This window comes from Sinohyriopsis cumingii, chromosome 3 (assembly GCF_028554795.1).
Source record: "Sinohyriopsis cumingii isolate HCF-2022 chromosome 3, ASM2855479v2, whole genome shotgun sequence".
NCBI lineage: Eukaryota > Metazoa > Mollusca > Bivalvia > Unionida > Unionidae > Sinohyriopsis > Sinohyriopsis cumingii.
The window spans coordinates 120,006,413-120,019,905 of NC_142963.1; the positions used below are offsets into that span (position 1 = coordinate 120,006,413).

A 13,493-nucleotide genomic window follows, 5' to 3' on the forward strand; every position below is an offset into this window, starting at 1 on the left:
CATACAAATTTGTTGATACATAAATAATGTGATTTACAGTACTAGAACAAAGGTATAAATTTTTCTAACAGTCACTGCATCATCAGCATGATCTAAATTTATAACAATGTTGAGGACTTTTATGTTGAGATTTTTTGGGTTGAAGCTTCATAATTTGTACAGTAAATACAATACTCCCTCACTATAAGTCCATTCAATGTAACAGTTTAATTATAAGGCAGTGTCACTGTTATGTCCCTCATTATAACACTTTTCCTTTTATTATAAGGTGAATGTGGTCATGGCTCCCTTTCATTATTCAGTAACAGGATTGTATCTAGCATGTAGTCCATTATAAGGCAGAGTTATCTGGCTTCTGTGGAAAGCATTATAACGAGGAAGTTCTCCATTATAAGGCAGCATTTTCTATAGCCCCCATAGACAGTGTTATAATGAGGGAAAATTCCATTATAAGGCAGTCCCACTATAAGACAGTGTAGTTTATGGCTCCCATGGACAGTGTTATAATGAGGGAATACTCCATTATAAGGCAGTGTTTTCTATAGCCCCCATGGACAGTGTTATAATGAGGAATACTCCATTATAAGGCAGTGTTTTCTATAGCCCCCATGGAAAGTGTTATAATAAGGAATACTCCATTATAAGGCAGTGTTTTCTATAGCCCCCATGGAAAGTGTTATAATGAGGAATACTCCATTATAAGGCAGTCCCACTATAAGACAGTGTAGTTTATGGCTCCCATGGACAGTGTTATAATTAGGAATATTTTCTGCAGGGAAAGCTCATAGCACATTTTGTAAGTAAGATGTGGTGAGCCATGAAACCCTTGACCATAATCCAGTATTGTATTTAGTTACTAAATAGCAATCCTTAAAAACATTTTAAGATGTACTGTTGTACATTTCACTGAGATTTCCTTAAAGTAGTACAGGATGGATGAAAAGCATCTTAAAGTTAAGAGTATCTGCACACAGTGGTGTACCTTAACATTAATTGATGACTACTCTGGAAGTAAACTGATATGGTATTCCCATAAAAGACATCTCTCAAGGATTTGTATGCACCTGCCATATGTATGGAGCACGTATATAGTGTTGTCTATGTCCAACAATCTCATCTCATACTGTTGTGCTCCATTTATTCCTGTCCCATCATGTCAGTCACAAATTTAATTTTTGCTCAGTAACATTTGAAAGATTTAGCTTGTTGGATTGAAATGGATTTTGTCGTGATGCTTTACGCGTGGAAGACCTTAGAGAAGTTTAATTCTCACCATTTATTGACTACATTTAATGAAGTTATGGCACCTGTTTGACCTGCAGCTTAAACATATGCTTTCAGTTTTTTGTTTTAACCTGAGAACTTTTGAAAGACTTCATGAACTAAAATCAAATTTGGTATGAGGCTTTTAAATTAAGAAGTACTAAGTCAAGTTCAGTTTTCACTATCTTGCAGTATTTAATGGAATTATGGCTCTTGTTTGACACTGAAGCTTGTCTTTCAGTTTTATTCATGCACAAAACCTTTCGAAGGACTTCATGGATTCAAGCTACAGTTAGTACGAGGCTTTGCGTGAATAAGACCAAGGTCAAGTCTGACATATACCTTCTTACAATGTTTTATAAAGTTATGGCTCCCGGCTTGACTTATAACTTTTCCCTTCTATTTCCACACCATAGCTTTTGAAGGACTTCATTGAAGGACTTCATTGACTAAAACCAGCTTTGTGCTTCAGGTTTTATATTAACAAAGCTTGGGTCAGGTTTGATTTTTTAATGTTTGTTGGCCAAACTTTATGGAGCTTTTGTGTTTATTTCATGTAGAACTGTGCCTTTCAATTGCATCATATTGGGAGGGAATCTGTGGCACATGTACACATTTCAATTTTGTTTGCATAATTGGATTGCCTATCTGTTGTATTTGGAAATGGTATCTTAGTTTAATTTCAAATGGCTCACTGTTCATCAGGTTTCAGAATCATGCCATTGTCAGTCTGATTTAACTACATGTGTCTTCTCAGTATAGTTTTACTCATCTCAGTACAGTGGAACTTGTCTCAGTACAGTGGAACATCTTTTCAAAGACTGTCATAATATTATATAATCAGTAAATCTGTGTATTGAAAATCTGGTCTCACAAGACAGGTGGTCTTTCAAGACAGTTCATACTGAACTGTTACTGTAAGTATTTTGCACACAGTTTGAAAACCTTTCCATTCACTTGCTGCTGCAACATGGACTTAGAAACTTGGTTGTTTTGTCAACAGTATGGACTTTCAAAGTTACATGTCTCTATGCATATCTTAAAATATGTATCTTAGGTATGTAAAATACTTTCTTCACAGCCTGCCACAAAATGCCCGTGAAGTTGTTTGGCCATAATGAAATCTTGGATGCAGTTCTACACATCGTGAATGAAAACTCTACCATGTTCATAGCAAAGACAGGTTCGTTCGTTTAAAGTTTTGTACTTAATTTATACCTGACGAGTTTACTAAATATTCATTGTATTGTAACGGTCCTGATGATAATGGATTTTTCTTACACCAGCATATTACTTGTATCTAGCTTACCATTAATGTTATACTTTATTTATCTGATGATAAGCAAACTCACATTTTATAGAATTTTATCAAATATTTACAAAAATTATCTTTCCTGACACCAGCATATCACTTGTATCTAGCTTACCATTAATGTATATTTTATTTATCTGATGATAAGCAAACTCACATTTTATAGAATTTTGGCAAATATTTACACAAATTATTTTTCCTGGAACTAGCATATCACTTGTATCTAGCTTATCATTAATGTATATTTCATTTATCTGATGATAAGCAAACTCACATTTTATAGAATTTTGGCAAATATTTACAAAAATTATCTTTCCTGACACCAGCATATCACTTGTATCTAGCTTACCATTAATGTTATACTTTATTTATCTGATGATAAGCAAACTCACATTTTATAGAATTTTGGCAAATATTTACAAAAATTATCTTTCTTGACACCAGCATATCACTTGTATCTAGCTTACCATTAATGTTATACTTTGTTTATCTGATGATAAGCAAACTCACATTTTATAGAATTTTATCAAATATTTACAAAAATTATCTCTCCTGATGACTCATCCTTGGTTATGAATGATTGCTTGTGAATGCCCACATATTTAACTTCTTGATCATTTCATTTTTTATGTAGCTAAGGGTCCAAGCAGTTAAAAATCACTTAAAAATATATAGGTTGGTACATATTATATTAAAAAAAGTATATAAAAAATTCCCCCGTTACAGTTTGTCCATACAATAAGTATTGCTTATTTCAAAATTCATTAAAATTGCATAGGCTCAAGATTGTGGACTCCTTATTAAATAAAGAAGAATGTAGGATGGTGAGTTAAATTTTTCCATATAACACATTTATCAAGATCACATTGGTTTTCTGCAATAGAAAGCCTGCATGGCCATTTTACACAAGTTGTAAATTGCAAAAGATTTCCAAAATCATTTTACATACTTTAAAGGGATTGAGAACAATACAAGTGCATTTTTCTCCATAATATTTATTCTCTATAATGACACTGAAATTCCGAGTCCTACTTATATTTTAAACTTTTCTGTCCCATTTGAGGGCTTGGACCTGTGTGACAAAGTGCGTTGTCTTCATACACCGGCATGAAAATCTCCAGAAACATAACTTTAACCAGTTTGGTAAAATGAACTGCAATGCTCTCTCACAAAATTTGAAATAAAGTTTCTGCGAGTGCCACTTTGTCCACTTTAGATCTTATCCCAAACAAGGCCTTCAAAGTGGGTGTATTTGTTACAGGAAAATCACTGTGTCTGTGCAGTGGTGTCTCCATATGCCTGGTGATATAATTTCCTCTTCTGCATACATGTATCATCTTAAAATCCACTTTGCATGAAACGCACAACACAAACTCAGGACCTTTGCTACTCACCTGCACACACTTAAACTCAGATTTTCAAGCATTGCTGATTTTCTTGTAACATTTCTTTGTTGTGGTTTTTTAGCATTGGAAGAAAGTGCACTTTGACATGAATTGACCAAGAAAAAAAATCTGAGCTGCCCTTAAATATTCTTCTTAAATAGTTCAAAATACTTTACCTGGTGTTTTGGGACAAATCATTTTGTACTCGTCTCGCCATTTTATCTCCATCCACTGAAGGTCAGCAGACTTTTAATCTAATACTCAAAAGCCATCATGGACCATCTTTCAATCCTTTATTACCTACATACTTATAAAACCTCAGAAAACAATCCACCTTTGGTTTTCAACTCTACAAATTATAACAACAGGGTAATCAATTTACAGCTTCTTGTGTACACAAGTTTGCTATTGTTTAACAATTCTTAATTCAGTCACTCAGCCTGCATCATTGCACTGATTATTGCACTGGTGGAACAGTTCCAGTCCCAAGTAGACTGGTTCTGAAATAGTTTATGTAATGTATGGATAGAATGCATAAAAATACCATTTTGTTTTCTTTTGTCAATTTTTTTTCTTCCAATTATTTTCTTATTTTCTTTAAAATTTTAGTTTTCAAGAGCAGTACATTTCATCAATAAAAAGGTAGATGTATAATCAGATGAATGATATGATTAGTTATTCTCCTGTCATCTCACTGGAACCTTGTGCACAGGAAAAAACAGGATGCATTATTGGTATGGCTAGATAATGTTCAAAAATACTGTCTGAACTTGCTTATAAGGCAAGTGCAACTGCAAACTGCACAGACCCAGATCTACCAGTGCATAATGCACTGGCAGATCTGGGTCCCTGCAATTTGTTAGGAGTAATCAGTACAATTAACAACATAGACCCTGATCTGCAGGCATAATATGCTAAAGGCAGATTAGGATCTTTGTTGTTTGCAGTTTGACTCGACTTAAAAGTGAGTGTATTTGAAAAGCTTCTTATTAGAAAGAGCATAAAAAGTTTAATTAACAAGAAAGAACTTCTTGTAAGTGAGTATAACTGTTTATTGGCAACAAGCTTTGTCTTTTCAGTAATAATACCAATGGAAATATGTCCATGACAATGACACAATGTAGTTTCAGTTAGTGCACTTATATGGGATTGGTTCATTTCTTTCGTTTTGTTTATCTATTTTATTGTAACATGCAGTTTGGGGGTGGGGTTGCATAGTCAGAAAAAAAATTAATGTCATTTCTTAAATCTTGGAACATATGACCTAGGTGAAAAAAAAAGTTTCACCATAAGGTCTGGAATAGGAAAAAAAATCATTTATTTTATCATGTCTCAAGATATACAAAAAATATGGTAACTTGAAACAGATTATATGTGTGAGTGACTTGGATTTTTAATGTAGCGTTAAAAAAATTTCAGTCATATCGCTATGATGTCTGCAGTGTGGCAGTTTTATAGTGATGTATAGCACTGGGGCATCATGTCACATACATGTAGCATGATGTCCCACCCAGCCACATTATCCTGACACCATACCGACCAGTCCTAACACTAACCTCTTAATGCTGAGCGCCAAGCAAGGCAGCTGTTAGTACAATTTTTGTAAGTCCTTGGTATGACTCGGCTGGGGATCAAACCCATGACCTCCCGCATCTGAGGCAGATGCTCTAACCACTAGGCCACCAGAGCGGTTTTGAAACAGATTATAGTCTGTCTGTTGAAATGACAATTTTGTGACATAGGTGTGACTATAAAATTTAGAATAAATCCTGGAACAATCAGCATTTAAAATCATTCTATCACATAGACCAGATAGCAAGAAAGAATATACAGCCAAATGTTGCTTCTATATAGTGGACAGCATCATGACAGAACTCATCTTATTGTGATGATACATATAATGTTTGGGCAATACGTACCCTGATTGTAGCAAAATCCATGGCCAGAGAACTCAGCGTAATAGAGTTTCTCACCACAGCAGTGGGTGAACCAGACTCAGTATTTTGAAATAGATAAGGCTGAAACTATACACCCTCTGGGCAATGGTATATGTGGGAATGAAATTGATGTACTTTTCATTCATATATTATACAAAGGTATTTTACTGCGTACACATTTGTGTCAGCTAGTTCCATGATAATTTGGCATTAGTGAACCAGCTTAACCCAATTGCAATTTGTACATTGCCTATGTGGCAGTATTTATATAGATAGTCTTAAATGAAATTAATGCCAATGTGACCTCATTACTTGAAAATTTTTGTGAAAGCTTCTTTATCAGATCAGATGGCCATCCCAATAATTGTTTTGGGGTAAAAACTAATGTTTCCTTGTAATAGATATGTTACAGTACTAAAATTATGCCAAGGCTGCCATTATATTGATGGTAAGTTGTCCATTCTGGGTCTGGATACCTGGGTAGATTGAACAGCAACACAATAGTAGTGGTGACTAACTCGATTACTTAAGCATCTTTGATGAAATTGACCTAATCATTGTCATTATATCTATTTTTCATGAAGAGTCACAAAGTCATAGTTATCTTTAATCAGTTGAAGCACATTGCTACCAAATAACCCAGACACTCAAACTTCATTGTTCATTTGGACTGCATCTGTGGGGGTCTCTGACAACAAGCATGCCATTTTCAAGGCATATATGACCATAGACTTGTATCTACACTTTGTTGTATCCTGTAAATCAAAATTCCAAAATGTTTGGTGTTAAATGGTGAGTCCAAGAATACCAAGTGAATAGTTCGAAGTCTCTCAGTCAACAAATAAGCAGAAAACTTAAGTCTTTGCACACGGGAACGATGGAACTTCTACATTAAAATTCAGATAAGCAGTCCAGCACAAAATATAAATGAAAATCAGAAAAGAATCAAAGAATCAGTCTCAGACGACATCTGGTGAATGAGAGGTTGATCATCATAGTAGCAGATGGGTGAACACCCAGAGTTCTGGTCTTACTTGGTATCAACAATGAACCAGTCAAGTGTCCTAATGGTGTTTTTACTGAAACTGACTGTCAGGCCATCAAACATTAATATCTCGGGTAATGTGGTTGGACCTTATGATGCTACATATTGCCAACTAATACTTACAGAGGATGCTTGCATTGCCTTAATGTAACAGGCTAAAAAGATTTTTCAATATCTATTGCATTTTTATTCTTAAGTTAAATAAATCTTTGTAACATAGTTGGCAATAGTTGGCAATATTTGGTAGTGACTCCATGTGAACTAACCAACAACTTGAACCAGTTGACAAATTCTGCAGTGTTTATCCTCCAAAAAGAGTGAGAAGTGCTCTGATTGATCAGTTTTGTAAAATCTTTCATGGCAAGAGGAAATATTTAACATTTTCACAATTTACTTTAATTTATACTACCATTTTTTTCAAGACCATTGAAAGTACAAGGAGTAACAAAAAGTATTAAAACCTGGAAAAGTGTTCACATGTGGATACATACAAAACCACTGACAATAAATTAAACACATCAGTAGTGATTATATATGCAAAAGTGATGGATGTCATAAAACTTGGTGTAGACGTCATTAAGAAACGGATGATGAAAATGAATTTTGACTGTGACATAAACTACTTGGAGAATTGCTGTGTAACTTTGCACACACACATTCATCTCATGGTCTAGTTGCTCTGAAATGATAATGGTCCACTTGGAAATCAGTTATGGCTGCCATATCTGCCATCTTTACAATCGTGTTATCACAACTTCTAAATGGTGGTCAAATAAATGTGGTTGTTTTTTATAAAATAAAGACTTATTATGATGTCTGGTTGGTTCTAAATGAAAATGGTGTTGATCTGACATCCAATAATGATGGCATTTTTCTTGAAAATCGTGTTGTTACTCCTCGGAAATGTAAAGTGATAAGGCTGTGGGATTTTCTCCAGAACACTTATGTCTAGCTGGTCCTAAATGAAAATGGTGCTGTTCATGTTCACCACGGCAGCCATTTGCATCTTAATTATTATGTTATTGCTACCTCATCCACCTGAATGGATGGTCATATTGACATAGACATCTCACCAGAAGACTTCTTTGGATGTTTAGTTGGTCCATAGTGAAAATGGTGCCAATTTGAAATCCAATATGGCCACTGTGGCAGCCATCTTGAAAATCATGTTACTGCAGCTTCTAAGCAGAAAGTCTTATCCACAGGAAGTGTTCACTAGAAGACATCTTTTATTGTTTATCTGGTTTTAGATAAAAAGCACCTCCAATATCACTGTCACGATGGCCATCATGAAAATCTTGTTATGGCTACTCCTTCATATCAACATGGAGTTTCACCAAAAGACTTGTTATGATCACTAGTTAATCCTAAATGAAAATGGTGCCAATCTTACATCAATATGCCTGCCACAGAAGCCATCTTGAAATCTCATGGTTACTCCTTCTGAATGGGTAGTCACAGAATTTTCATCTAAATATTTCTCAAGATTGATGCCTGTGTGGTTGTAAATGTAAATTGTGCTGACCTCACATCCAACAGGGATGCCACAGTGGCCGTCTTAAAAATATTGTTATCGTTCAAGAATATTAGAGATGGTTTCAACACTCAGTTGTAAAATGAAGAAAGGGTCTTATCTTGAAATTGTCGAAATTCTTTTCAGCCAGCTGGAGCATCAGTCCCTATGATGGACTCTTGTTTTAAAATAAAAAGTAAAATTCGATCATTAGACATACAGTTTGTTTTACCATATGTACTATATCTGTTGTATAACCAATTACTGTATTAATGAGATATATCTGTTTTGCAGGTGAAGGCAAGAAGCACATAGACGTTGCAGATTTACGACAGGTATTAAAATCTCATTTAAGTTTTTTTTAAGCATTTATGAAACTTGTGTGTCAAATTGAAAATGTTCTCATATGTAGCTCATTTGATGTTGAATTGAATGTTGAACAAATAAAGAAACATGATGTAAAATACCTGCTACATAATATGTCAATTTAACTCGGCATCTTTATCAAATTACAATTTTGAATATCACCCTTGGGAGGGGTCAAACTATCTCTGTTACTCTGGAACATAATATTAAAAAGGAGGGTATATAACTTTAAGTCTGTATTTTTCATTGTAGAAAAGGTTATGGTAAAAGAAACAATTGTGTTTAGCTTCCAGAAGCATACACATGAATTCAAATTGCATCCAAACACAGAATAATCTGTAACAGTATAAAACACTTTTCAGTTGGTGTATATAGATAATGCTGACTGTATGTCAATAATGTCTCTTTGATGTGAGTTTCTAACCTTTTAATTTCAGTATAATTAATTTTTAGAGAAACTGTCCGTTAATTTGTGGAAAGAAATACTAATTTTAGTCCACATTAACATGCATGTAAAGGTATTGGAGATACCTCCTTTGAATTCACAAAAAGGCAGCTTTGAACATCACAATATGGATTTGATAAATTTTTGTTCACTCCAGATAGAATTCATACCATGAACAAAGAGGAATATTGAAAATGAAATCCTCAGAATATATTGTAGTTGTTTTCAAACCTTATCAACATATGTATTAACAATTCATGAAATAAAGCATAGGAATTGTCAGAAATTTAAGTACTGGCAATAAAATAGTTCTAAATAATGGAAGTGTAGTATTTTATCACCAAGAAAGGTGCCAAGTCTTATTACAGGTAAATTGATGTTGGAAATAATAATTGGTATTAGCATGGATTTCAAAGTTTTGGTAACATGTTTATTGATATTCAGTAACATACCTGTGCGAGACATTTTACTATTTATGGAGCTATATATCACTATAATTGTTTCAGGACTATTTACACTGTTCAAAAAAATATCATTGTACAACTAACATTTCAGTATTTTAGCTGTCTTACTCATCTAGGTATAAGATCTATTGCTTCTGTCCAGGAACTTGGCTCCCCGTTTCTCGGTCTAATACATTACCTAATCACATTACCATTTGGATTACTCCCTGCTACTTCCCAATCCAGCCATCTCAAGAAGACATTGTATGAGGATGTCTATATATATATATATATATTGCAGCTCCACTGACGGTTAAAAAAAATTAAAAATTTTTTAGACAAAGGGATGCAAATCATACAGGTTAACTGCCCTTTCTACTTGCTAGTTAGGTCCTGGTATGTTTAGTTTTCAGCTTTAAACTTTGATCAGTGACCTCTTGGAATCTAATTTATTTTATATAACTGCTCATTATTGTTGCATGTGATCATTTTAGCTAATAACATTCATTGGTGTAACGTTTTGATCACTGTACTTACCAGTTACACTTCTAAATCATCTAGATATAAATGTTTACATTAAAAATAAATAAATATATATATATATATATATATATATATATATATATATATATATATATATATATATATATATATATATATATATAAAATAAATGTAAACATATGTGTTCTTTGCACTTGTTTGTTTCTCTTATTCATTACAGAGATGACAGAAAAGTTCAAGAAGTGTAAATAATTTTAGGTTGTAGAGGATGAACAGGAGACATGTCTACATGTAGAATTGCTCGTTGGCACAAACATGTTGACCACAAACACTTGGTCCAACATTTTGAAGAAGCAGCTCATTGGTTGCAAAGACTAGCATTCAGGGCAAGAATGTTTTAAACATACACCCCACTTCTGAATTGTTGATTAGTCCTATGGTGAGTGTTAAGATGCTCTCTCCACCCCCCATGAAGATACAGAAACAGAACTAGAATATACTTTATCTTTGAATACAGCAGTAACCACAGATGATTCCAAACAAAATTTGGAATCACATATGGTTGAAGTGACTCCTATGGCTTTGTCATTGATATCTCACTGTAATTCCACTGAGGATAAGCCAATTCTAAATTGCCATATCAAAGGTTGTATCCCTGTACAGTGTACAGGAGGAGGACAGACCCCACATTGATGAAAAACAACTACTGGAACTACTGAGGAGGTGATAAAACAAGATTTGCCCTTTTACCTTTCATCACAAACACCTTATCAGATGAACATACGAGATGAGGGACAGTTGTAGGCAGAAACATTGCAAGGGGAATTCTCAACAATGGCAGATTTTTCTTCTGTTTGTCAAGTAAGTTAAGTGATCATATGCCCCTATTTTTGAATGCAGGCAAGCAAGGGACAGAGAAACATGGATTCTCCTTCCCCAGGCCTTATGGCAATCATCAGTGATACTATTCACTATGACACTAAGTCACCCACACCCTCTGGCGACTCACCTGTGGCACCAGACTACTCCTTCTTCATCATATTTAGATTACCCATTCTCAGAAGATGATTGGGTGACCCAAGCCATGTTGTTGGTTGTGAAGTCCATTGGCAGATTAAAACCTGTGATAGAGCTAAGCAGACTGAACCAAGGTATTCTACCCCATTTCTAGATAGATGGCAAGAATGTTCTGTTTTCATTGTGATGCAATGAATATGCGATTACTTTTGACATTTATGATGTGTACTTCCATCACACATATAACATACCTTCGCATGGGGGTGTAGTATACCATTTCCTTACTCTTCCATTTTGCCCCAATCTAAGCTCTTGGGCCTGCATCTAGAGTTCAGGATGTCCTCCACAGAGATGGTGACTAACCTGGACAACACACTTTAAAACTGTAAGTTTGGTTTTGGTTCACGAGATGAAAAACCATATTTCCCTCATTATATGGTGGATAATCAGTGAAGAGAAGTCAAACTTTATCCCTTATGGCACCTCATATCACCCTCTCAAGTGAAATGGATCCAAGGATGCACGGTCCTGATAATTTGAGAGAATTCAGTTGTGGTGATGTACCTTGTCAAAAGAGTTGATACAGTTCACCAGATCTTTGCTTCAGGGTATGGGAATACCTTCATTGAGGTAATGTTCAAGTCTGACACATTACTGGCCAGCTCAGTGTCATGGCTGACTCATTATCAAGGAGAAGACAACTGGTTCATACAGAGTTGTCCCTCCATGAACTCATTCATCGGCTATCAATACCCTTCAGTCAGCTGGGAGGTAATATGAGTACATGCCTTCGCTCCTTCAGTCCTGATTATGAAGGTGGTTCAGAAAATGGTGGGCACAGAATGCAGATAGTTCTGATTATCCCATTAAGATGGATATAATAATCCTGGATCAACTAAGCAACAGATATACCTAGACAAATCATTGTGACCTCCACAACACTGAAGCAGTCAAGATTGCCACCATTCCATCCATGTCCAGAGCAACTCCTTCTCCATGCCTGACTCCATTTTGTTATGTCTTGATCAAAAAGGTAATAGAGCTTCAGTCATGGAGATCCTCCACTTCGAACACATATGAGGGAAAATCATGTGTTGTCAATGACAGGTGTCACATTAGTGATATCACACCACTCTCCACATCCATTTCCTGACAGCCAACTTCTGTCTTTTTGAAGACAAAAAGTTTCCCCTCATCACAGTTATGAATATCGTTCCATGATCTCACACATGTTCAGACTTCATGGAAGAGATGATGTCGGCAACAACAAGGAAATCTCCAACTTGTGGTCCAATTTCATGATATCAAGACCACACATTATTCCCAAATGAAATCTCGCATGTTTTTTGACATTGTCAAATTTGTCTAAGTTTGAAACATGATCTTCCACCTCACTAAAGCAGCTATTGTGCAAGACTTGTTGCATCTTATGATAATGCTATCACCAGCATGCAGAGTGAGTGAAACAACAGTGAAACAACACTGTAGAACATTTTGTTAAAGTACGAATTTGAATATAAAACAATTGTGGCAATGCTGCAGAAAATTTTTATCTTTATTTGTTGATGAAAAAGTACCTTTCTTTCTTTAAAGTACGAACATTAATGTGTAAAAAGCTAATTATCATTTTGGGGAAGCACAATCGTAGCATTGCTACTGAGATATTACAGTAATTTTACCAATTTCATGAAGAAGTGCAACACATGTATCATAAGTTTGATTGTATTAACAAGAAATTAAATGTCTGGATTTGAATGAAACTAGCAAGTGTTTTTTATTATAAAAAGTATGCTTCCTTATACACATTTTTTATGGAATTATGACTATGGATAAAAACAGATCCAACATGTATGCAGCTATTTATGTTTGTGTTCCAGATTTCATTTGCATAAAAATGAATATTGGATATGTAATAACTGCTTTATGTACTTCTTGTTTAATATGGAACAAGTGATAGCAGTGTCAGTGAAGTTCATATCCACTTCTATCCCACTTTCTTTTTGGGGTGGGTGGGGTATGCACCATTCTCTATAGCTAACTGATTTGTTTGGTTATAGCAAGATGTGGTACATAACACAATATCATTTTGTGGACCCTGATCATTGTGCTTTATCAGGATTCCACTGTACCTACAATATCCATACATGCAAATCTGTTTTAATGGTTCATTCACTCTAATGACATAAGCTAGTTTCTTTTCCAAAAACAGGTTGCTGTCACAAGCCACCTGACAAATAGCTATTCGCTCCCTTTCCTTGATGCAGG

At 34.9% G+C, this 13,493-nt stretch overlaps 1 protein-coding gene across 1 annotated transcript in view; it reads left to right on the forward strand.

Moving 5' to 3' along the window:
* LOC149803695 (uncharacterized) overlaps window positions 1-13,493 on the forward strand; it is a 180,334-nt gene that overhangs the window by 137,493 nt on the left and 29,348 nt on the right. Inside the window, exons 20-21 of the mRNA XM_089953483.1 lie at window positions 2,345-2,446; window positions 8,750-8,790. Of these exons, the coding sequence (XP_089809609.1) occupies window positions 2,345-2,446; window positions 8,750-8,790 (143 nt within the window). The remainder of the gene's footprint in view (window positions 1-2,344; window positions 2,447-8,749; window positions 8,791-13,493) is intronic.